The sequence below is a fragment of the Mustela nigripes genome, chromosome 15 (genome assembly GCF_022355385.1).
Source record: "Mustela nigripes isolate SB6536 chromosome 15, MUSNIG.SB6536, whole genome shotgun sequence".
Taxonomy (NCBI): domain Eukaryota; kingdom Metazoa; phylum Chordata; class Mammalia; order Carnivora; family Mustelidae; genus Mustela; species Mustela nigripes.
The window spans coordinates 31,752,683-31,780,228 of record NC_081571.1 but is presented as its reverse complement, the minus strand read 5'-3'; the positions used below and the strand labels follow the sequence as shown (position 1 = coordinate 31,780,228).

The window sequence follows — 27,546 nt, the reverse complement described above, 5'->3', positions numbered from 1 at the left end:
AGCTCAAAATGGAGAGAGAAATAGTATTATTGTTTGTACTTTGAATGCTTTGAGGGAAAAGTCTTTTTAATAAGATAAGCAAAATATTATTTCTGCCAAAGTGACTGAAAAGACTCCAGCTCTTAAAATAGCTGTTTGGGAGGACAAACAGTTTATTTAGTAGTCAATCACTCATCACTAATGTGTCCAGATGCAAAAAATCCTAACAAACCATAAAAGAAAGGAAGACATTAGGGGGATAATATTTATGGAAGGAAGTCCACTGTGATGCAACACTCCACCCTTCAGGGGTAGGTTCTCACTGCGAACAGCAGGTAGAAAACAGCCACAGCAAAGCAGTCATGCAATGGAAGCTAAACATTTCAAAATATGCCTCATTTTCAAAATCTGCTTCCCTCCTCACATCTCCTAGCACTATATTAACACTTCTTTAAAAAGAAATTCCTCCAATACGCAAAGCCATGCTGATAATCAAATCTTTTAACTAAATCTGAAAGTTCTGAGCTGTCCAGCCTTTAAAAATAAATCAACTAAAATGATATACTTAAAGACTGGATCTTCTGTCTCTTCTCTGAAAACTAGCTCCCCGACTTGGTCAATTTAAGGAACTCAACATGATCTAATTTCTTTGTGGGAACTTCATTTCCCCTTTTCCAGCAAAAAAAGAAAAATGGTTATAGCGGTCCCTTATTTCCCTTTCCCCCTGACATTAAACAATGCATTTACTAATGTTTTTAAAAAAGAATAGAAGAACAAAATGCAGATTCAGCTGCAAAGCTGAGTGAGTGGGCAAAAATACACACACAGATAAAAATGTGTAAGGCTGGGGAACACAGTGTCCACTGGGTAAATCTTTATCAGAAAATATAGTAATGAATAATTTATATTTTTTAAAAGCCTCAGTAATTGGGTAATAACATAAAAGTGTGATAGAGCCAAAATTTAATAAGTGCATACCCTTCTATATCAGGATATTACTGAATCCTTCCCTCAGTAAGTATGTATTGAACATTTACTAACGGGCATCACTGTAGATGTTGGAGAAGTATCTGTGAACAAAACAGGTAGAAATTCCTTCCCCCAATGAGCTTAAATTCATAATATATTTAAGTGAACTTAAGTCGCCACACTAATAATGTGCCATCTTTGGTACGGTATGAACTAGACCTTGCGTGAGATTAAATATCAAAAGATCTTTTACCAGATATTTTCTCATTTTATTCAAAATGAAAATGAAATACCTACTTTATTTATTTATTTATTTATTTAACACAGAGAGAGAAACAGGGAAGCAGCAGAGTAAAAGGGAGAAGCAGGCTTCCTGCCAAGCAGGGAACCAAATGCAGGGCTCGATCCCAGGACCCTGGGATCATAACCTGAGCCAAAGGCAGACGCTTAATGACTGAGCCACCCAGGTGCCCTGAAATACCTATTTTTGATCTCTTAAGACAAATGAGAAACAGCCTGCTGCTACTGAAGGCCATCAGAAGACTTATGTCTGCCAGCCCTCCATGATGCTGGCTCAGCACGTGTCTTCTGGTTAATAATCCGGAATACATTTTCCATGAAATACTTATTGCCTAAAACTCGCTACATAAGTTGCATTTTGTATATGTCATAATATTATTCGGTATAATATAATCTTGAATTATCCTCATTTCTGACTGTTCATCAATTTAAAAAACTCACAATGCTCAGTGTTAAATTTATCACACTTCAAGTACTCAGGTCAAGTAGAAAAATAGGATGTAAATAAGCATTGTAGCTGGAGAACTCTTAAAGGAAATCCATGTTTAAGTTTTCTGTAATATACCTACTAATTTATTAAGCTTTTATCAGAGCTTTTTCTTAAAGGAAAATGCTACTGCATCATAAGAAAAACAAGATATATCACATTTATTTATTTATAAGCTATTTGCTTTTTTTTTTTAAATTATGTTCAATTAGCCCACATATAGTACATCATTAGTTTTTGATGTAGTGTGTGGAGATGAGCACTGGGTGTTATAAGCTATATTGCTTTTAGAAGCAAAAGTTGAAGAGTTCATTTCAGCCTTAGCCATTTTCCAGTGCCATTTTATTTTATTTATTTTTTATTATTATGTTCAGCAAGCCTACTTAGAGTACTTACTTTATTTTTTTAAGATTTTATTTATTTATTTGAGAGAGAGAGAGGGTGCACATGTATAAGTGGGGGGAGAGGCAGAGGGAGAAGCAGACTTCCAGCTGAGCAGGGAGCCTGATGCAGCGCTCGATCCCAGGACCCTGAGGTCATGACCTCAGCCCAAGATAGAGGCTTAAATCACTGAGCCACCCAGGCACTCCCATTTTATTATTATTTTTTAAAGATTTACTTATTGATTATTTGAGAGGGGGAGAGAGAGAGAGGGTACAAGTGGGAGGGGTAGAGGGAGAAGGAGAATCCCAAGCAGACTCCATGCTGAGTGTGGAGCTCAACACGAGGCTGCATGTCATGACCTGAGATCATGACCTGAGCCAAAACCCAGAGTCAGATGCTTAATGGACCGTACCCTCCAGGAGCACCTCTAGTGTCATTTTAATGGCACAGAAGGAACACATACCTCCAAGGACTTAGAGGTCAGAGGATGGGAGCAGAATAAGTACATTTCTTTGTCATCTTAAGTTTTATCTTAAAATTTGATGGGGATTTTTTTAAAAAGATTTTATTTATTTATTTGAGAGAGAGACAGTGAGAGAGAACATGAGCGAGGAGGTCAGAGGGAGAAGCAGACTCCCCATGGAGCTGGGAGCCCGATGTGGGACTCGATCCTGGGACTCCAGGATCATGACCTGAGCCGAAGGCAGTTGTCCAGCCAACTAAGCCACCCAGGCGCCCTTTGATGGGGATTTTGAAGGCTATTCCATAACATACCCAGTTGTTTCAATACAAAGACAGTTCAGTCACCATGAGAGAAGTGGCCATGAGAAGTTGAGCCAATACCTGTAGGAAACTGGGCTGAGCTGAAGAGAGCTGGCACAGCAGAGCCAGGCCAGCCTCTAGCCACCTTTGCTCTCCCATTTGCTATCTTATTTCTTGAGTCCAAATTAAGTAAATGAGAGGTTATAAGTGGCCATCATGTTTCCACTGCTTTATGAACTCTTCAGGCTAATCACCATGGAGGGCCTCCAGAATGATACTGCAAAGGCCGTCACAGCGCTCTCTGACTCGTGCTGGTGGGCCTTCCATTAGCTCCAAGCAGCCTGTGTCCCGTTGGGACTTGAAAAGTTCTCTCACCTGTTGGGTGATCTCTTCTACTTTAAAGGATGAACAGGAGGCTGTGGTTCATTTGTCCTGTTCTCTCATTTGAGTTTAGGGATTATTGGTGTTTATTTATGGTTGTTAGTCAGGAGAGATCTAGAACCATACCAAAAAAGGAAAAGAGTACTGAGTACTCAGTACTCTTAGTAAAGAATACTAAGGTGAAACTTACAAAAATAAAAGGGGTGTTTATAAGAGGCAAAAGATTAGACAGGCTACTCCATCAGTGCTACTCAAATGTCAGCTTCTCAGTGAGGCCTTCCCTGGTCAGCTTATTAAAAACTATAAGCCCTCGTCCAGCTCCCTCCTCTGCTTTATTTTTCCCCACAGCACTTTCTACCTGATACACTATGCATTTTAATTATCTTGTTCTCACTCTCTCCATGCCTCTCTCTTTCATGAGCAACTAGAATGTAAACATAAAGGCTGGGGTTCTTAACTCTTTTGTTCCTGACATAATCACTCAAGCTAGAGAAGTGACCAGGATATAACAGGTGTTCCATAATGTTTGTTGAAACGTATGTCTTCCACTCAACTATTTCAGTCACACATTCTAAGGCTGTAATGAATTATTCGGAGTTTCTTAAGCACTGTGCAAATTGTGTATATTTTTTCTGATAAGTTTCTCTTTGCTTTTTCTCACTTTGCCTGGCAAACTATTCAGGCCATCCCTTAAAGGTTCAGCTCAAATGTTGTCTCCTCTTTGAAGCATTACTTGTTTCTCACTTCTATCCTTCTATCCTCCTGGTTGAACTAACTGATAGAAAGTACTTTACACTGAAGAACTTTTTAGTTGCTAATATGCCTTTCCTAGACTGTGAGGACAAAGCATACCATCTATACACAGGGGGTATCATCTATATATTTAGTGCCTGTCACCGTGCCTCATACCTTCTAGGCATGCAATAAATGTTTGTTCAAAGAATGAATGAATGCATGAGTATATTAAACAAGTATGATCTACTTCCAACACGGAAGGCAGATTATTAGCTATGATGGATTCTAAAAGATCAGAGATGCTGTTCTCAAGAAGCACACAGGACAGAGAGGTATAAAACAAATATAATTCATGTCAGAGTGTGAGAAAGGCAACAACAGAAATTAAAACAAAGTTCAGTGGGAACAGAGGAAAAGGCAATTAATTTTGACTAAAGAGAACAGAGTCTTTTTTTTCTTTTTTTAAAGATTTGTATTTATTTATTTGACAGAGACACAGCAAGAGAAGAAATAAAAGCAGGGGGAGTGGGAGAGGGAGAAGCAGGCTTCCCACTGAGCAGGGAGCCCAATGCAGGGCTCAATCCCAGGATCCTGGGGATCATGACCTGAGCCGAAGGCAGATGCTTAATGACTAAGTCACCCAGGTGCCCTGAGAACAGTCTTGATGATTAAATATTATTTTAACTGGCAGGTATAGGGAGAAAATGCTTCCAGGCAGAGAACAGACAAACGTTCAATGATAGAAGTTCAATGATACAAGAGAAATTTGGGGGAACACTGTCTAGAATATACTTGCAGGGAGGGGAGTAGAGCTGGCCAGGTGAGATGAGCTAGAGTGTTCAGTTTTCTTAAATGTCATGCTCAAGGTTTGATTTTCATCTCATGGAAATGAAGCACCAATCACCTGTTCATTTCAGAGAGAGGACTCTAACCGGATATCTCAAAGATGGATGGGAAGGAGGAGACATTGCATTTATTCATTTGTTTAACAAATATTTATCAAACATCCACCACGTTGTCCAGACATCATGCTTGAAGGAGGCAGTTCAAAGACACATCCTTGCCCTTAGGGAGACCTCTATGATCAGCAGAGGAGACAGAGGTGGGAACATGGAAATGTGATAATAAATGACATGCACAATAGCAAAGACTGTTCTAGGTCAGTGGCTCTAAATATACTATCAGTGAAAGTTTTTTTCTGATAAGATACATTCTAAAATATATAAAAACAAAAAACTTGTTCTCATTAAAAATTAAAGGATATTGCACAGCAAAGGAAACAGTTAACAAAACCAAAAGACAACTGACAGAATGGGAAAAGATATTTGTAAAGGATATATCAGATAAAGGGCTAGTATCCAAAATCTATAAAGAGCTTATCAAACTCAACACCCAAAGGACAAATAATCCAATCAAGAAATGTTCAGAGGACATGAACAGACATTTCTGCAAAGACATCCAGATGGCCAAGAGACACATGTAAAAGTGCTCCACATCACTCAGCATCAGGGAAATACAAATTAAAACCACAGTGAGATACCACCTCACACCAGTCAGAATGGCTAAAATTAACAAATCAGGAAATGACGGATGCTGGCAAGGATGCAGAGAAAGGGGAACCCTCCTACACTGTTGGTGGGAACGCAAGCTGGTGCAACCACTCTGGAAAACAGCATGGAGGTTCCTCAAAAAGTTGAAAATAGAGCTACCCTATGACCCAGCAATTGCACTACTGGGTATTTACCCTAAAGATACAAATGTAGTGATCTGAAGGGGCACCTGTACCCGAATGTTTATAGCAGTAATGTCCACAATAGCCAAACTATGGAAAGAACCTAGATGTCCATCAACAGATGAATGGATAAAGAAGATGTGGTATATATATACAATAGAATACTATGCAGCCATCAAAAGAAATGAAATCTTGGATGGAACTAGAGGGTACAATACTTAGTGAAATAAGACATTCAGAGAAAGACAACTATCATATGATCTCCCTGATATGAGGAAGTGGAGATGCAATGTGGGGAGTCTGGAGAGTAGGAAAAGAATAAATGAAACAAGATGGGATTGGGAGGGAGACAAACCATAAGAGACTCTTAATCTCAAAAAACAAACTGAGGGTTGCTGGGGGGAGGTAGGTAGGGAGAGGGTGTTTGGGTTATGGACATTGGGGAGGTTATGTGCTATGCTGAGCGCTGTGAAGTGTGTAAACCTGGCAATTCACAGACCAGTACCCCTGGGGCTAATAATACATTATATGTCAATAAAAAATATGTTAATAAAAAAATTAAAGAAGGATATTTTCCAGAAGAACAGATGACTGAAATACTTTAGTATTTGTGTGATGTAAAGGTCTAGTCCTAAATTCAGTTCGTTTTGAGACCCATTAATGACTACTGTAGCTGAAAAAGCACTCACAAAGACATGGAGATCTGAATAGAAGGGCAACATTGACTGTACTCCCTATTGCACAACATGCATCTTTCATTCTCATTTATCAGACATATAAACAATTTCGTTACTCAAGCTTGGGAATTTCCATCTCTCCTGATGTCTATCAATGGTTCTGCAAACTAATCAATGTCACATTTTATATTTTGAACAAATGAGTTCAAAACTCATGGCAACTCTTCATTTGTAAGATTTTTAAACATATCAGGAAATTGTATTTCAAATTTGTTTTAGTGTATAGATGAGACACTTGGGGAATATATGATCTATTTCTACATTTTCCACCTTCTGATACCACATGTGTGGGCTTTCCATACCCAACAATTCTCTAATTCTCTGCAGAAACCAACTGGGTGTCTACAGGGTAATTCAATTCTTCCACTAACTATGGGGTTAGCACAGACCCCACTGGTCTGGCGCTCAGTATTGCGAGACTGCCCCCACTTCAGACACCAATGGCAAGTCCCAGGCCTTCTACACTTTGTACAGAACAGCTCTAAATCAGGGGTTTCCAGGACCCACTTTTCAGGTTCTACAATTTGCTAGAATAGCTCACAGAACTTAGGAAGTCACTGTACTTACTACTCCTGATTTATTACAAAGGATACAACTTAGGAATAGACAAATGGAAGAGAGATATAAGGCAAGTTAAGGAAAGAAAGGGGAATGTGCATAGAGGTTCCACGCTCTCTTTAGGCATACCACCTTCCCCAATATGTCAGTGTGTTCACTAACCCAGAAGCTTGCCAAACTCCACTGCTCAGGATTTTTATAGGGGTCCCATTAAGTAGACATGATTGATTAAATCGTTGGCCACAGGTAACGAACTTAATCTGCAGTGCCCCTCTTCTCCTCTCCCAGAGGTAGGAGGGTGGAACTGAAAGTTCCAACCCTCTAATCAGTAGGCTTGGTTCCTCTGGCAACCAGCCACCCAGTTGGAAGCTATCCAGGAGCCCAGTAGTTACCTTCTTTGCATACAAAAAGACACAGTCTCACTCCAGAGATTACAAGGGTCTTAAAACTGGGGAAGAAGATCAATGTTATAAAAGAATGATACTTTTATTACTCAGGAACTTACAGGGTTTTAGAAGCTCCTACGCCAGGAATGGGAATGAAGACCAAACGTAATGAAGACCAAACGTATTTCTTACTCTATCACAATATCACAGGGTGAAATACATTATTTTTAGCAACAAAAAAGTCTAACCATTGAAACAGTTATAAACACCTGATTTAAAAATGCTCTCTGAAAAGAAGTTTTTTGTTTTGTTTTGTTTTGTTTTATTTTGCTTTGAGAGACAGAGGAAGCAGGGGAAGGAGAGGCAGAGAGAGAATACCAAGAAAGCTCCACACTTAGCCCACAGCTCAAAGCGGGGCTTGATTTCGTGACCCTGGGTACAGGACCTGAGCTGAAATCAAGAGGCAGACACTTAACGAACTGAGCCACCCAGATGCCCCGAAGATATTTTTTAAGTAGTTATTCCTACTTTACTGCTAAAGCATGACTTTACCCTGAAGGATCAAATTAAAGGTTTTTTTTAATTTTTAAAATATTTGTTATGGGGCATCTCTCTGACAGTCTCTGAATACACATCAACACATTGTGACCTCCTGACACTCTAGAAGACAAATGAGTAGTTTCAACAGATCTTTTAAATACTTCACAATAAGACTGCAAGTGAGACTGCAGTGTAAAAATTTTTCATGGTTAGTTTCTATCTCCTTACAAAACACTGAAATAATTCTGGCTTTATTTTAAAAGTCTTGGTTTTATATGCAGTATCAAAGTGGAGACTCCTGTAGCACTTTGCGCAAATCTGCTTTCAACCTCTTTGTAGCCATCTTTGTTCTGAAACACTATGAAGAGAACACTACTCATGTGTGATGTCCTCTGTAACCTTACTCCAGAGACTTTTTGCTTTTCAATCAGATCAGATGTACTATCTGATGGTGTTACTTACATAATTTTCTGCCAATTTTGTTTATACATCAATACTCTTTTCAAACCAGAGTTATTTTTCAAGCATCTTTTAAACCACTGTCCATTCTGCAAGGGTAAGACTTTTCCAGGCCGAGTTGATGAGAAAGGGCATTCCAGGCTATACGAGCTGCATGTGGCAAGTTATGGAGTCATGAATATGGATGTGATACTTGGGAATCACAAGCAGTTCATATGGCTTATGCGTAAGTATGTGGGAGAGAAAGGGTAGAAGACCAGTGAAGGAGCAGATGGGGCCCAAACTGAGGAGTATGGACTGGGTGCTGTTGGCAGTGGGAGTTATCAGAGGGTTCTGAGTAAGACAGTAAGTGATCGAATTTATTAGTTGGAACAACATGAAACATGAGAAAGATATATTGGAGGCTGAGTTCTTAGCCAGGAGACTACTGTGATAATCTAGGCAAAAGATGGAATAGAGGAATAGAATTACGGCCCAGAGGAGAAGGGAGGGAGATACTAATCTCATAGAAGGGTGGAATTGAAAGGACTTGGTTACAGCTCTGGAGTGCTGGAAAAGAAACTAATGCAATAATCCAGGTATTACCAGTGACCTTGGCAAAGGAAAAGAGGATGATTTTACCAATTCCCAATCACGTAATTAACACACCTTTACTGACACTTGCCATTAACCAGGTAGAAAGGGAGTTGGAGGACACTGACAAAAGAAGCTTGGTATGAAAAGATGGCTATTTTAGATTTGAAATGTCCCAGAGATACCTATGTTGGTATTTTAAAAAGAAGAATGCAGATACAAAGCCAAGAAAAGAAGGGGCAGAAGATGTGGCACTCACCTATATATGGATAGAAGATAACACAGACTTATAGAGAGGAGATTTAATTTTAACTGGCTCCCTACCACATGCCAGGCGCTGTCCTAGTTACATGTGACATATGTCATTTAATCTTTATAATAACTCCCTAATAAAATTTGGCCTCAAAGAGGTTACCCAAACTCATGCTTTCTTTCTTTTAAAAATGTGAGGCTTCCAGGACACCTGGGTGGTGCAGTCAGTTGAGTATCCGACTCTTGGTTTGGCTAAGATTGTGATCTCATGATTGTGAGATCAAGCCCCGAGCTGGGCTCCATGGTCAGCGTGAAGTCTGACCCTCTCCAGCTGCCCCTCCTGTTCATGCTCTCTCTTTCAAATAACTATTTTTTTTTTAAATGTGAGGCTTCCATTTTCTTTTAGCTCAGTTTTATAATAAATGGTTTTATAATAAACCATTTATAATAAATGGTTTATGATTTTTTGACAGCACATTCCTAAAAACCGTATCTTAAAACATATTAATAGGGTTGACTGCAGCATTATTGCCATCTAACCAGTTATGATCAGAAACCAGTAAAAAGTATTAGTAACACTGTTTAAGTAATGCACAAGCAGAATAAGAGTCCTTGGTGGAAAAATGATAGTCCATTGTATACTACTGTCACTGAGAGTTGGTTAAAAAACCCTTACATTCAGAATGTGTGTGCGCATGTAATATAAAGGACACCTTTGTTGGTACAGTGTGCAAAACTCGTAGTCCCATCCCTTGCTTTAATCAGTTTCATTTGGCTGCAGGCTCACCCTGCTGTTCCTGATTTCCTGTTCTAATCAGGGAATGAGATACATGACTCACTGGTCTTGCTCAAAGAGGTTATAAATCTCATATCTGGGGATTTATAACAAGTCGCGTATACTTCTGCCTCTGTGTCCCCCATTTTCCGGTTATCACACCAATATTCCCCCACAGTACCCTAATTCCCTCTAATTCTACTCCCCTGGATCAGACCCTAGCTAGGCCCAGTACCTTGAGAGGTTTGCTGGAGTCTTATTTCAACCTATCACTAGCCTAAGTTCTCACCACCCTCTCTCTAGTCACTGTCACCTGTAATCTTTTATGGATGCATCTTGCATTGGGCCAATTTATCCACGGAGTCTCCAGAACACACAGAGCTACTGAAATGCTAGTCTGTCTTGCTGCAAATCCCACCAATTATGAAGATGGTCATTGCTGGCAAATGTGTCCATTGTATCCTTATCACATTAGCCGTTAAAACATTTTCACATAATTTCCATTCTAGCATCAATACTTCTGTTTATTGTATTATTTATTTATTGCATATTTCCTCTTCACCAGCAGAAACAAAGCTTCATGACAGCAACGACCTTGTCTGTCTTGTTCACTGCTGTATTTTTCAAGGCCTAGAGCAATGCTAGGGACTGCACTGTCCCTCCATAAAGGTTTCTTGTAGTATATGGTGTCGGTGCCCTCCACAGATTGCCTTTACCACCAAATGCACCTAGCCCCCGGCTATTGAAGCAATAATTTCTGAAAGCTCATAGCTGTACCCTTCTCCAAAGAACTGCCCTCTACCAGTGGGGAGCTACTGTGCCCGGAAATGCCTGGGAGGTCACACGTTCCCCTTATTCTCTCCTGGGTGAGGGGAGGCCCATAACCAATGACTTACTAATATGGGGGCAAAAAAGGCTACCCTCTTGCTTCCAGATGGATAACTGGGTAGTGTCATTCATGCTCCAGAGCTCTGTATGAGGAGGCTGAGGTCAGACTTCAACTAAAACCATTTATTTTCCACAGCTGCATCCTAACTCCTTCACTTCTCTGCAAGTTTTACCTCAAGGCACTCCCTCTAAAATTACTTACACAAACACTTTCATCTTAGGCTCTGCTTCTAGATATTTGTTGACTGACCGAATGAATGAATGACGTAAAAAGCAGAAACAATTCTTAGATTTTTTAGCAATGTGCTGAATTCTTCCTGTACAAAATACTACAGACACACTGCAGTTACCAGAAAATCCTTAACGGAGTTGTGAACTGAGCAATCCTATTAAGACACAAATGTACTTAATTAATGTAGGCACCTCATGCCATCCCTGTCTGCTGTTGTCATTGCTGCCAGCATCTGAAGAGTCTGGCCAACAGCAGAATCTGCCTCACTAATAAGGAGCAGCACCTAATAAAGCATTTTAGATTTTAACAAATAGAAAGACTCCTGAGAAGTAGAGGGCACTGGCCCAAGATACTTCTTTAGTCTCTCTGCTTACCTAAGGGTGCTGTGAGAAAGCGGCCACTCAAGCTTACTGGAGAGGCCGAGAGAGAGAAAAGAGCAGGTACCTTGTTAGGATGTGATGTTAAGTCTGTTCAGATAATCTGATATGGAAACAACTGTAAACTTGAGTTTGTTTTTATTTTTGTTACAACTAAGGACCGAAACCTTTTTTAATCATTCCCCCATCAGAGTAATCCTAATTTTATAATGGGAGTCATGTGAGAAAATAATTCTCTTAGCAAAAATGTGTTTTACAAGTTAAAAAAAAAATACCCACAAAGGATTGGAAGGTTATAAATTAAATTGACATTAGTGACTGACTTGAAGAGGGAGAGATGAGATTGGGGTGGTGGTTGAAGGGGACTTGAGCTATAATTACAGCATTTTATTTCTGTAAAAGGAAAAGCAGAATCCAATTTGAGAAAAATATTAACAGTTGTTAAATCTCAGTGATAAATCTGGGTAGGTGTTATATAGTTCTATTTACATTTTCTGGATTTTTAAAAGTTTTCCTCAATCTAAAAAAGTACGTAACACTTGACAGGAATGTGGCTTTTCTCTAGGGGCAAGAGATATAGCAAAACTAAGACAAAATGCACTGGGGATCGGTGGTTCTCAAGCTTGTTTAGCTTGTGACTTAGGAAATAAAAATGAAAGATCTTCCTTGTTTCCAGTCTTCTCTTCTGAAACAGCCTGTGGCATGCTGATGGCTGGGACTTCTAGATTCAGGGGTTTGTGTGCAACTCTAACTGAGCAACCTCTCTAACCCTCAGCCTGTGGCTGGAGCACCGAGAGAGCTGACGCGGCATCGGCCTGCAAGGGGACATTGCATACAAGGCCACAGGAATTCATTCAGTTCTTAGGAATTCCTGGGGTGACAGTTGATGAACTTCCTCCGGGGAGGCAAAATAAGTTGGATAACCAGGAAAACTGGTCAAGGAAACAGAAAATGAAATTTTATAAGATGTTACTATTGAAAAAATGGAAAAATATGGAATAAGTGGCCAAAGGAAAGACCCTGGGGTCAAGATGAGCAAGGGTTAGAAATACCATGCTAGAATTTTAAAAAAATTAAGCTATTATCCATGGATTGAAGTCTAGAAAGTAAAACTTATTTACTGACAATCTTACCACATGGCTGGTACTTTAGTGAGGAACTGTCTCAAGTTTTTTTTTTTCTTTTTTTAAGATCTGTTATTTATTTATTTATTTTTTTAAAAAAAGATTTTATTTATTTATTTGACAGACAGAGGTCACAAGTAGGCAGAAAGGCAGGAAGGGAAGCAGGCCTCCTACTGAGCAGAGAGCCTGATGTAGGGCTCCATCCTAGGATCCTGAGATCATGACCTGAGCTGAAGGCAGAGACTTAACCCACTGAGCCACTCAAGTACCCCTAAAGATTTATTTATTTTAGTGAGAGAGAGAGATAGAGAGAGAATGCAGGGACAGAGGGAGAGAGAGTCTCAGGCAGAGACTGCACCAAGTGCAGAGCCTGACGCGGGGCTAGATCTCACAACCCCGAGATCATGACCTGAGCCAAAACCAAGAGCCAGAAACTTAACTTAACCAGGTGCCCCACGAATTGACTGAAGTTCTAGCATCACGGAAATAATATTCAATCAACACAACAAAGTCAAGAAGCAACATGGTGCAGTGGTTAGAGCATAGGGCTGATGCCAGGTCATAAGAAGCCTGCTCTGTAACCTCAGCCAAGTTATTTAACTCTTCTGTGCCTCAGTGTCCTCTTCTGCAAAACAGAGAGGGAAACCATACTGATCTCAGAGAATAGTAGCAACAGTGAGTTACAATTTGAAAACAGCTTAGAACAGTGTCCAATTCAGAGCAGCAGCTGTGTACATGTTTGTTAAAGAAACAAAAATAATACGGAAATTTAAATGGATTTGAAGATTATCCAGAAAGGAGTAAAAAATTATTACAAACCTGAACATCTATGTGGAAAGGTTAGAGGGACTGGCTTAATTCCTTTAGTGAAAAAGAGGCAGTAGAAGACATTCTTAGTGGGAAAACTACTGTCCAATGACTGATAAAATTGGTTCTATAATAGCTTTTCAAGTTCAGAGTGGGTAAGATGAGCCAGGAGTATTTCAGAGGTTTTGCAGAGCAGCTGACATGTGGCGTGTCTCCAGTCCTCTAATGCTCTTATCAGTGCTAAGAATGTCCTGATGGCTCAATACTAGTTTTTTTCTGTGAGACTTAGAAAAGCTCTTAGTTTTTCTATTTTCTGTCAATACATCCATTTTCCCTCTGGGACTTTGTGAATTTCTAAATTTAGACTGTCACATTCAGTTTTCTTTAGCCTGAGGACAGTCTTGTATGTTGAATTATGCTGTGCCCGCATCTTCCTCTTGGCAACAACCCTTGCCTCTATGCACATACAGCCCACGTTATACCAAGCTGCCTCTCATGTCCTGGTTTTTAGATCGTACGTTTTCAATAACCATAATGCTCTGTTCTCTGTTCTGTACTTAGAAAACTCCTGCTGATCCCTTAACACTCCATCTGAGTACCACCTTCTTCAGACACCTTCACTATATCACACGCGTATACTCAGAGCTGGGCACCTCTCCCCAGCGTTCCCACAGAAGCTGCACATGCTTCTTTCCTAGCTCAGATGCAGCATCGTACTGTAATGTTGCAGTCTCACCCACTGACAAGCAAGCAAGCTCCTCTAGGTCAAGATCGATATCATCTTCTATACATCAGTGCCTTAAAAGCCACTGACAAACAAGAATTCAGTAAGTACAAATTAGATAAATGAATTAATACATTGTGAATAAACCAGACTCTTGACCTCAAAAAGTGTCCTATTTAGATGGGGAGGCATGGCTGGGGAAAGTGGAGGGGATGCAAATGAGATGGAGAAATTAAATATAATGCAAATCCGAGTGAGAAAAGAAAGTAGGTTATGTGGCAAGAAACTAATGTTTATTAGTTTGCCTAAATACTTAAGTGCCCAAATTATGTCAGACACTGATTGGTCCTTTCCACACAGTCTCTCATTTAATTTTTACAAGCAGCCTGGCAGATATTATTATTTCAATTTGATAAGTAAGGAAATTAGGACTCAAGAAGTTCAAAGTTACGAAAAAGTTAATGGCACAGATAGGACCTGATCTCGAAAACTCTTATTCTTTCTTTCACAATGGTACAAATTTAGTTCTGTGCAGTTTCAGAGGATGGAAAAGTTACATTCATAATAACAAATCAGAAAATTTCCATGTAGAGGTAGAAATGAACCAAATCTTGAAAGATTAGAAGAGAAACAGAGTAAATTTTAGATGGAGGAATAAAGACAGGTATGGATACAAGCTCAAAACTTGTGAGTAGGACACAGAATGGTCCAGTCTGGAATAAGCTGAGCAGACATGAAGTAAATCCCACTAAAGAAAAAGTCTGAACTGTACTGGGAACCTGGGAACTCTATATTCACAACGGGCATCACTATCAGAAAAATAATCAACCAAGAGCATATGGGAATGCTAATGATTGATCTGTGCTGTCATCTTCATATATGAAGGGGAGCAAATGAAAAAGAACCCTGGTAAATTAAGTATTTCAAAGCCTTATGATAGTTCTTAATATAGAATTATACTTTTAGAGGAAATACAGCTACAGAAGGTGACATATCAAGTGTCCTCTTATTTGTCAAAGTAACATAACATTGTGGAAAAACAAATTAAAAGACATACTTCACAAATATGAGATATGGAGTCTCTTCTGATTGTAATACATACCATAAAAGTAATCATATCCATTAATCTTTTAAATTAAATCATATACAGGATAATATCTTGATTTTAATTAAAGAATGAATTAAGTTGCCCAGCTTGCTCATTTTTATGAGACTGATCATTCAAATATAAGATGGTAATACTTAAAAAATACACTGGTTGTATGTTTTATTCATGTATGTCTGGTGATGGTTTTACTTATCAAGAGAATGTGCTGAGTGGCCCATAACTAATTTTGTTGGAATGACATCTATAAACTAAACTGAATGTGACTGATTATTTAGATGGTGACATCACAAATCCATGAAAAGGAATCTAAAATAAAGTAAAGATGTTAAGTACGTCACCCATAGATCAGAGAAGTCCAGAACATTTTTCTGGACTACTGTTTTTAGATCCTTTAAAACATGTTTTTCCTAAAGGAATTTTATGACCTTAAATTTTATGGCAAATATAGCCCTAAAGTTGAATATAATGAAAAACTCCCCATATTGAAATCAAATTTAATTAATGAAAATCCTTTAATATTTTGTATTTTAAATAGAAACAGAGTTTTTATTTCCAACTTTATATAATATATTAAATATCAAATATTGCCAGAGATACCTGTGTCTGTGTTAAAATGAGTAGATATTTTATTTGTAATAAATCATCAATCATATATGTAGCAATGGGTGCTATAAACAAAAATAATACAAATATTAGGCTCTGAAGCTTATTATACTTTGAATTTAGAAAGTTTTTTCATAGATAACATATCTGTATAGTTGTGTAGGCAATGTCAAAATTACCACAGAACATAAATAAGCAGCCCATAATTTTTTACTATTTACGGATCATTTGTTACCTTACGACAAAAGGCTAGTATAAAAGACACTGTAGGCAGAAAGTACGGTGTGGTATCTCTAATCTTCTAAACTATTAAAGCACCTTGAATACCATCTTCTTCTTGTCTAAAGATATTAAAATATAGAGCTAAAAGATACTAGAAATGACCTTGTCTACCTTTCTTAATCAGAGATGAAAGAACTGAGACCCAAAGGGAAACCCCAAGAAACACAGTTCCAGATACATAAATTAAAAAGTGAAAATCAATTATATAAGCATTTAATAAAAAAGCTTAAAAAAGAAAAGCACATTAAACCCAAAGAAAATAAAAGAAAGGGTATAATAGGATAAAATCAGAAATTATTGAATAGAAAAGAAACATACAAAAGCCAAAAGGTGGTTGCTTGAACACAGCAATAATGTTGATAACCTCTTGGCAAAACTGATCAAGAATAAAAGAAAAAGAAGACAAATAATCAATACCAGGAATAAAAATGGAAGATATCATTACTGAGTCTAAGGACAGTAAAATATCATATGATATTATAAACAAGTTTAAACCAACAATTAGAGAAAAACAATTCCTAGAAAAATAAGACATCAAAACTTCTTATAACTATTAAAGATGATGAATTATAAGCAAAAGGCCTGTTTACAATCAGTGTGACGGTGACATACACCCAGGAATAATTACTAAGTATCTGTTTTATTTCTTTGCCTCCTTTTTTTCTGATTGTGCTCCATAATTTACAATCAGAATTGACTGATGCAATTCAGCCTAATACATCTTTCTTTAAAAATATTTTGGTGTTCAATATATACAAATGGAAAAACTGCCCCATCATACAAAGGGACTTTCACCTAAAGTGACTACTTTCTTTCTGGGGCATAAATGTGTGAGCTAATTTCAACCTCTGATGTCATCTTTAAGAGAAGTTGGTTTTTTGCTTGACTATTTTAAAAGCTAAAATTTTTTTTTAATTTTTATTTATTTATTAGTTTTTTATTTTTTTATAAACATATATTTTTATCCCCAGGGGTACAGGTCTGTGAATCACCAGGTTTACACACTTCACAGCACTCACCAAAGCACATACCCTCCCCAATGTCCTTAATATCTCATAAATTCTAAAATTTAAATTCATTTGTTTTTGCTCTAAGTTAACATTACATGCTTAAGTGGCATCAGAGTACATACTAATGAAAAGTTTTTAATTAAAAGTAATTACGTATTTTTAACGGTACCACTGTATGGTAGAAACTAAACACATGCAACCAAAATAAAATAGCTCAAATTCTCCTAAGAACGAACAACTGAAATGCTCACTGTATCATACTTAAAATGTAAAAAAATGGGTCTTTCCATGTGCCTTGTGGCTCAAAAACTAGAACTGTGATGTGATCAACAGAAGTTACTCAGGTGAGGGGCACCTGGGTGGCTCAGTGGGTTAAAGCCTCTGCCTTCGGCTCCGGTCATGATCCCAGGGTCCTGGGATCGAGCTCCACATCGGGCTCTCTACTCGGCAGGGAGCCTGCTTCTCCCTCTCTTTCTGCCTGCCTCTCTGCTTACTAGTGATCTCTCTCTGTGTCAAATAAATAAATAAAAATCTTAAAAATAAAGTTACTCGGGTAAGAAATAACAAATGAGTCAAACTTCGTGATTCTTTCATTATTTTCCTCAAACTTGGTCTATAAGGTCGAAAAACTGGTTTTAAAGCTTAAAGGTAAAGGGTAAAAATAGTCAGCTTTTCAGATTCAGGGGAACATAAAATATTGAAATAATTTTAAGTAAGAATAGTATTGTAGCTTCTTAAAGATAGAAATTATGTTTCTTATCTCTTTTGGTATCACCTAAAACACCTAGTCCTATAGTCTGACATAGTAAATTCCTAAAAAAAGAAAAAAAGGGAGTTGAAATTCTTAAGGCATCATTTATTCATATAAAGAATATCATGAGAAGTTGTGGAAATAGGCTGGAAATTTTCTGAAATTATGTAGGTGACCTATAAAAGTTATAGAGTTGGGTTGGCCTTGCCATGTTAATTTACAATAGCAAATTAAAATTCACATATATTTTGTTAAATTTATTCCTAAGTATTTCATGTTTTTATGCTATTATAAATAATATTAAAATTTTTTTAATTCAAATTCATTTAGCCAATGTATACTACATTATTAGTTTTTGATATAATATTCAATGATTCATTAGTTAAATAACACATCCAGTGCTTGTCATATCACGTGCCCTCTTTAACTAAAAACTAAAAAAACAAAAACAAAAAAACCTATTTTTCCACTGCCCACTGCTATTATATAAATATACAACTGCTGATGTACATTGACCTTGTATCCTGTGATCTTTCTTAATTCACTTATTCTGATGGGTTTTTTTCCCCATTGATTTCCTAGGATTTTCTATATATACAATCATGTCATCTTTAAACAAAGACAATTTTACTTCTTCCATTTAAACATGTATTTCAGAGGTACCTGGATGGCTCAGTGGGTTAAAGTTTCTGCCTTCGGCTCAGGTCATGGTCTCAGGGTCCTGGGATCAAGCCCTGCATCAGGCTTTCCACTCAGTGGGGAGCCTGCTTCCTCTTCTCTCTCTGCCTGCCTCTCTGCCTACTTGTGATCACTATCAAATAAATAAATAAAATCTTAAAAAAAAAAACATTATTTCGGTTTTGGTTTTTTCTTGTCTTATTGCACTGGCTAGAGCCTCCAGCATAATGCTGAATAGTGAATATCCTAGTCTTTTCCCCATCACAGAAAGAAAGCATTTAGATTTTCACCATTAAATATAAGTTAGCTGCAGGCTTTTCATAAATGCCTCTTAACAAGGGGCACTTGGGTAGCACAGCTGGTTAAGCACCTGCCGTTAGCACAGGTCATGATCTCAGAGTCCTGAGACTGAGCCCCTCATTGGGCACCCTCTTCAGCAGGGAGCCTGCTTCTCCCTCTCCTGCTCCCTCTGCTTCTGTTTTTTCTCTCTCACATAAACAAACAAACAATTTTTTTTAAAAGGCCTCTTTTCAAGTGAAGAAGTTTCCTATTTTTAATTTGCTGCCATGTTTTATTATGAATGGGTATTAAATCTTCTCAAGTGTTTTTTTTTGCAATGATTGAGACAATCACATGGTTTTCCCCTTATGTTGTAAATTAAATGAACTACATTATTTAATTTCAAATATTAAGTCAACCTTAAATTCCTGGGATAAAACTCACTTGGCTATGATGTATTATCCTTTTTATATATTCTTGACTTTGTTTTGTTAATATTCATTAAAGGTTTTTGTATCTATGTTCATGGAAAGTGCTGAACTATAAATAATGCAGGTCTGTTGCTGAAAGAATATTCTCAGCTTTTGTTTTTCTGAAATTGTCTTTATTTTTAAAGAATTTTTGGCCAAATACATTATTCTACATTCACTTTTTTTCTTCTTTTGGCACTTTCAAAACAATCATTTCATTGAATTGTGGTATTTATTTCACATGAAAAATCAGCAGTTGTTTTTATTATTTTCCCCTATATGTAATTTGTCTTTTTTTCTCTGACAGTTTTAAAGATTTTACCTTTTAATTTATTATTATTATTTCTAAAGATTTTATTTATTTATTTGGCAGACAGAGATCACAAGTATGCAGAGAGGCAGGTAGAGAGAGAGGGGGAAGTGGGGGAAGCAGGCTCCCTGCTGAGCAGAGAGCCTGATTTGGGGCTCGATCCCAGGACCCTGGGATCATGGCCTGAGCCGAAGGCAGAGGCTTTAACCCACTGAGCCATCCAGGTGCCCCTATTTTACCTTTCAATTTAACAATGATTTGAGTATAATGTATTTTTTTGTGATTTCGTATTTATCTTGCTTGATAGTCACTGAGTTTCCTGGGTTGGTGATTTTATATTTTCAGACAAATTTGGGAAATTTTCACCATTATATCTTCAGGTATTGGTCTGCCCTATTCTTTCTCCTTTCTTTTGAGACTCCAATTGCTTATATGTGAAACTGTTTTTTAGGGTTGAGAATTCCTAATTATTCCCTTATTATGTTCATTTTCCCTCTTTAAATGCCTAAATATATTTATGGCAACTGTTTTGTAGTCTCTATCTGCTAATTCCACCATCTGTCACTTTTGGGTTTATTTCTATTGACCAATATTCTTGCTTCTTTGTATGTCTAGTAATTTTCTATTGAATACTTGACATTTTGAATGCTATGTGTTATTGAATGGATTTTGTAGTCTTCCTTCATTTAATGTTAAGTATGTTTGGCTAAGAAGTTAACACACTTTTGAATAAGATTGATCTTTTAAAGACACTTCCCCTCTAACATCTGTCCCCTCTAACATCTGTTTTTAAAGTCATTCTGTTTGAGAAAAACTTCTAAAATACTACTAAATTGCAAGGATTCTTAATTTCTCACGGCTTATGTTTTAACTTATTAAGGATGGGCATAGAGTAGCTTTTACTCTAGGGGCAGATTGGTTCTACTTCTAATGCACATGCTTTATAGAGTATCTTCTGAATACCAGGAGTGTTTAATGAAAGCTCCTAACCACCTGGAGCTCTGACAGTTGTTTAGCTCACAGATCCCTGTAGTTGTAAACCTCCTACTATTTGTGAGTCTTGTTTTATAACCCTTTATTATGGTAGGACTAATCAGATACCACTTACTCTGTTACAGCTAGAGGTGTAAATCGCAAGAGGGAGCTTTTGACCACTTCTCAGCTTTATATTAGTTCTCTTCTCTTTTTCCTATGCTGCATTAGTTCTGTCTTCTTTTCTCCTACATTTTTCTTCTAAGAATGAATCATTATTCAATCAAAGGACCCAAATGAGAAATTAATTCTTACAAATCAACCCAATGTTTTTTTACACTACACAATATTTTTTATCTCCTGGAATTAAAATAATTCAATCTAGTTTTAGTGGTTACTACTTGGTATATTCTTTGATTTCTCTATTTCTTTCTCTTTCTCCCCATCTTTCTCTCTCTCTCTCTCTTTCTCTCTCTCTTTTGGTGATCTGCTACTTATTTTTATTTTAGAAAGATTTAGAGCAGGTTAACTGAGAAAGCTAAAAACAGTTCATGTCAAGAATATCTATCTGATTAAAAGGTGTCCCTGAACCAGCATTCTGACCACACAAAACTAAATGATCCACAAAGTGTTTATAAGGAAGGCAAGGAGACTAATAACTTATTTCTTCTACATTTTTGATTCCTTACCTCATATCTGAGATCATATAGTTTATTGTTTCTCCTTGTGAGCTATTTTAGCTTCCTTTTAGCGAAGGGTTTAGTCTCTACATATTTTTATTCTAATTTAAGAGCCTTTATGTTGACGAAATCTGCTCCTAGAATATAATGTTCAACACTCTCTGTTCACAAAATATCTATTAATTCATGTTTATAAAGCATTAGTCACTAAAAAAAACAAATTTTGCAATGTTTTATTGCCTTTTAAGGAAAAGAGAGATAAGGACAGGAGGAACAGAAATGAAACTGGTTTATAAAATGCGCTTTTAAGAAAGTATTTTTAAATTGTGCTGGGAGAAAAATAAACTATTAAACTAGATCTCAAGAGGTTTGGGTCTTCTACTCTTACCTGTGCAGCTGGATGTATTCTCGGGGTCTGTTGAGCAGATGAAGGAATCTGTCAACAATCTTATTTTTTCCGACACCCTGTAATTACAAAGAGAACATTAAGTAAAAAGAGACTTTTTTGGAGGTAAAACAAGTCAGAAGATCTTTTGCCAAAACCTACTTTATCAAAGTTTGCACTGTTTCTGCTCATTATTAATGAAAATATGCACATATACATATATATACACATACATGTTTATATATAGCAAACAAATACAACTTCTCTTACACAAAGATTTTCTTACAAATTTACTTCTAAATACACTAGCTTTGTTTACATCAAATATACTAAACATGCTCTTCTTATTTAAAAGGAACTTCATAATTATTTTTACCCTTCTACAGCTTGTTTTTTTCTGTTTCATAATTTTACACTTATGTTTAGACATTACAATATTAACCACTTCAGATTTGAAGAAAGGCATCAAAAGGAATAAAGGAAGTATAAAAATAATGAATTTTGTTATCAGTTCTTTGGAAGTATGGTTTTCAGTTACAGGCAGATAAATATAATACTATACTTCTGTTTTAATCAAACACTCCTTTCTTCTCTTTCTATCCTACTTTCCAGTCCTTCAAAACAGTAGAAACCTAAATTATAACCAGTGTTTATTAATATAATTAATTAATAAGTCTCAACCATACCTACTCTCGCCAGGAATGTCCTCATTTCCTTACCACTTATTGATGCTGAAAGTTGCTGTCTTTTTGTGGAAGACAGACTATTAAAAATGGAAACTGCTCCCATGCCAGTTCCCCATTTTCAAGTTTTCAAGTAGAGGGGGACTCTGTTAACAAGTGGGTTGCATGAGGAGAGTAGAAGTGGTTAAAAAGCTAAATTCCATATATTATATGTTCTAGCAATAAATAACTTATTAATTTCTTATACTGTGCCAGACTCTATCCTAAGTATTTGCATGTGTTCTTTCATTTAATCGTCATAACAGTTCCGTGAGGTAGGTAGTATGATTACTCCAACCTCACAAATCAAGATCCCAACACTCAGAAAAGCTAAACAACATGTTCATGGTCATACAGCTAATCACAGGGGAACCAGGATTCAAATCCGGGTCTGTCCGGCTCTGATGCTCATGCTTTTAGTCCCAACATAATGGATTATATTTCTTTCAGTCTGAAATTTATTCAGATAAACTAGATCTTGAATTTTCTCTTTCCCCACTTGCAGGAATCCATCCTAAAGAAATAGACAGATTAGGGAAAGGCATGGTGCTGAGCAGTGAGGACAGAAGAAGCCCAATAGAAGGAAACAGGCATTAAAATTGGTATTTCTGCTATATCCTCAAATATCTTATAAAGAAAGCCATTCTAATAAGCACTAAGGATAGAAATTCAAATCAACCAAATGAATATTTATTGAGCATCATCAAAGTCCTAGAACTGTGACAGTTCCTCTAAGATAAACAAATTCTCAAAGAAATTATTAGAATTTGTCCTTCACAATTCTCAAAGGGAGGCAAGACACATATACACATGTGGAGCACAGAAGACAAGCCACCAGGGTAGATAAATAATTGTTAATTTATATGATACAGGTTCTTTTTTCCCCCTTTCTTTTTTTTTAAGTAGGTTCCATACCCAATGGAACTCACAGCCTTGAGATTAAGAGTCACATGCTCTACCAACTGAGCCAGCTAGAAGCCCCCTATGATACAGGTTCTCACAGCCTTAGAATCTTTCTCTCTTCTCTTCTCTTTGACTAAATATATCATAAGATGATAGATGTAAGAGAGGTTAAGGGGACTGGACTGATTACCAACTACTTAATAAATAAGACAGAGGTATGTAGCACACATAGACAGTAGCAAGCAATTAAGGTCCATTGTACATCCTCAATTCAGAGAGAAACACAATGAAATCAATGGTTAAAGAAGGTCAATATGACAATAATATGCAAAATATACTGACTGACAAAAGGAGAAACTGGCTCCAGGAGACGGGCTGTTTATTTATTCAACATAAAAACAAACATTTATTGAGTGCTGGTATGTGTCAGGAGAGAAAGCAGTGAATAAGGCACTGCTCCTATGGAGCAGTTTCTGCTCCTATGAAGCTTCCATTTCAAGAGCGTGGAGACAGACTGGAAGGTAGATTAGAAAAGTAGGTAGAAAGGCAGCAAGATATAATTAGACAACTAAATAAATAAATGAGACAATGATCAAATAGTTATATTCTCTATATACAATTAAGATAGGGTGAGGCAATACCAACTGGGTGGTCATTAATATTGATTTAGAAGTGAAGACTTTTCCTTAGGTAACTGAAAGCTAAGATCTAAATGACAAGGAGCCAGTTCTAGGATGATTACAGACAGGGCATTCCAGGAGAAGAGTGGCTACAGCTGATCCCCTAAAGTGGAAATAAGCGCAGGATATCTGAGGAACAGCCAGTGTGTTCAAGTGTTGTGGGCAAGAAAAGAATACACAAGATAACTAAAAGTTAGTAGGGCCGTGGGGCACCTGGGTGGCTCAGCTGGTTAAGCATCCTACTCTTTTTTGGCTCAGGTCATGATCTTAGGGTGGTGAGATGGGGCTCTGCGTCAGGCTCTGCACTCAGCAGAAAGTCTGTTGGAGATTCCCTCTCTCCCTCTGCCCCTACACCCTGCTTTCTTTTTTTTTTTTTTTTTTTTTAACGTAAGTAGAGTCTAATCAACTAAGTTTTACAAGCCAAGGTGAAGAAGTGGCATTTTATTCTATGAGATGGGGGGAGGGGCATTTTTAGCAGAGAAGTGACATGAACTAATATAGATTATTAAAAAATCACTTTGTTTAGGTACGGAGAGTGAATTATAAAGGAGGAAGGAAGGAAACTGGGAAGCCAGTTGGAACACTACTGTAAGAGTCCAGGTGAGAGATGGGGATGGCTTAGATTAGGGGGGTATAAATGAAGAAGGACAGATTCCAGGTGTTTTGCAAGTAAAGGTGACAAAACTGGTTGATGGACTGTATACAGAAGGATAAAGGAGAAGAATCACCAGAGATTAATTCTAGATCGTTCCTTGACCAAAAAGATGGGAAAGACTAGGGGAGGAAGACTTTTCTCCCACAGGAAAATTAAGAGCTAACGTTATCTTTTTCCAAAGCACTTATTATCATTTACAATTCTAACAACGTATTTACTTGTGTTATCCTCTTCCTCAACTGTAAACGTTAGCTCCTCGAGAGGCTTGTTTCGTTCACTATCGTATTGCTAGTGTCTAGAATAGTGCTGGCACAGAGTAGGCACTCAGCTATTGGTCAGATGAATTAATGATATCTCCCTCTCTATAGCTGTTTATGACAGCAACCCCTGTCGTCCTCAGTACTTCTCATTCCACCTCTCAATGTGTAACCAATTCCTCTCATTTCTGCCTCCAAAATATACCTTAAGTCTGCCAAATTTCTCTGGAATCGTTTTAAACCAAAGGAATGTCATATCTTGTCTAGAACAGCACTTTTCAACCTTTGATTAGCAAATGAGGCAGCTTTGTGATCTTGTTAAAATGCAGACTGATTCAGTAGGTCTGGGGTGGGGTCAGAGACAATGTATTTCTAAGACATTTCCCAGTTGGCACCAATGCTGCTGGTCTGCAGACCATCCTTTGTGCAGCAAGAATACATACCTGCAATGGTCTTAGAACTGAGCTCCCTACATTCATTCATGTTATTTTCAATGTATTTTCCAAACCGCTGCTGGAATAATCTTCTTCTTCTTTTTTTTTTTTAAAAGATTTTATTTATTTATTTGACAGAGGGAGATCACAAGTAGGCAGAGAGGCAGGCAGAGAGAGAGGAAGCGAAGCAGGCTCCCCGCTGAGCAGAGAGCCCTATGTGGGGCTTGATCCCGGGACCCTGGGATCATGACCTGAACTGAAGGCAGAGGCCTTAACCCACTGAGCCACCCAGGCGCCCCTGGAATAATCTTCTTAATGGATAAATTAGATCATGTCTTAGATCAAGAGTTAGATAAGCTCAACCCCATCTGATAGCTTCTCATTGCATTTAGAATAATTCTGAAAATCCTTCCTGTGGCCTGCAAATTCCTATGCTCTACCCATCCCTCCAGCCCTCCTGTGTCACCCTTTTCCTCCCAAATACTGTTCTAGTCACACTCAACTTCCTCCAGTTCTTAAAAGAATCCAAGCTCTTCCTACCTCAGGGGCTTTGCACAAGCACACCCTTCTCCTTAGGGAGCTTTTCTCTCACTAACCATCCTAGCTATTCTCATTCATTATCTTAATTCCCTTCCTCACAAAAGCAAACTTTACTACCTTCTCATGTAAGTCAGGTCCTTCCTCATCTCCCATACTTACCTGTAATTTTCCTTCTTAAGCGCAAATAGATTTATATATGCGACAATATGCGACAACTTGTTTAAAATGTCTCTTATCCACTGTTCTGTGAACTGAAAGTGCCATGCAGGCAGAGGCCAGGCCTATTTACTGCTCTATTCCCAGAGCCCCACACAGAATCTGACACAAAAAAATGTACTCAATAAATATGTGTCCAATGATTGAATGAAAACAGAGAATTTGGAAAGTACCAGAAAAAGGAATAAATCTCAGTAAGATAAATACTATGACCAAGTTTAAAAAGATAATGAATACTGGAAACTGTGACGAGTTATAGACCTGTAAAAACTGAACAAGGTTTGTAAATGATCCAATTTATACATTTCACCTACAAAAGAGTCAGTTACCAGAGATGACTGTCAGACTGGCGAACACATAAAAGTAAGAACAATGGATCATTTCACCCTCTAGCAATCTTTTTGATATCTAACTGGATATCTCCCAAAATAGTTATAAGCCTAACATGGAAACAAAGAGAAGGAAAATATTTTCACATTTGCATGTCTACTACAAAGCTCTATAAGCTTTAAATGGCGTGCTACAACAAACATAAAATTTTAAGTAGATACATTCAGATGAGTAAAATGTGTTTGTTAATATATCATGTCTGTTAACTTCAATGACTCCAAAGAAAAGCAAGTATCATAAATGCACTGTAATTTCAGAAATATAGAGGATTTCCTGAAAGAAACAAATCATGAAAAGCTACTCTCAGGAGTTCCTGCTCCCTTCCCGCCTCCAAAGTTACTGAACCAGCCAGGCTTTTTCTTTCAGAATGCTCTTGAGCAACATACTGTTATAGGGCCTTACAAGGACCATAATGTAGGATGTGACATGATGTCCCCAGCTGCCACTAGGGAGCTCTTCTGCTGTTTTCTTTATATTAGGGTCTTCGGAATGTCAACCTCAGCTGTCTTCTTGCTCCATATACTCTCTCTGGGCACTCTCACTCGCTCCCATGACTGGAATCATCACACATGGCTCACACTTCTTTCCTAAGCTCCAGCTGAGATCCCCTGTCCCAAACTGCCGATTGAACTTCTGCAGATGTTCATACTGGACTCATTATGTTGCCACTGAAACCTATTCCTTTTGCTTTTTAATCCCAGTAAACAAGCGTATTGCCATGTACCCAGATGCTCAGTAAATGAATCTTGGAATGCTTTTGACTACTCTGTTTTTTCCCATGACCCTATTAAAAATGTCACTTGAACCTGTGTGGTCTCTACCTGCAAAATGTTTTTATTCTTACTTCTCACTCCTTTCTCTCCTTCCTATCTTCTCTCCCTCCCTTTCCAAATTCATCAACTATTTTAACACATAATTTATAGGTGCTGTACTAACTGAGCAAGATATGAAGGTAAACAGAACAGCAACAACCCATGGCCACACTCACAGCTTACAATCTAGTAGGAAACACAGACAAGTAAGCAACTATGATAGATAAATACCCATAGCAAATGTTACG

The 27,546-nt window shown here is 37.6% G+C and overlaps 1 protein-coding gene across 1 annotated transcript in view; it reads right to left on the bottom strand.

The window, feature by feature from the left end:
• VWA8 (von Willebrand factor A domain containing 8) overlaps nucleotides 1–27,546 on the bottom strand; it is a 326,523-nt gene that overhangs the window by 142,132 nt on the left and 156,845 nt on the right. Inside the window, exon 21 of the mRNA XM_059378120.1 lies at nucleotides 21,693–21,769. Within this exon, the coding sequence (XP_059234103.1) occupies nucleotides 21,693–21,769 (77 nt within the window). The remainder of the gene's footprint in view (nucleotides 1–21,692; nucleotides 21,770–27,546) is intronic.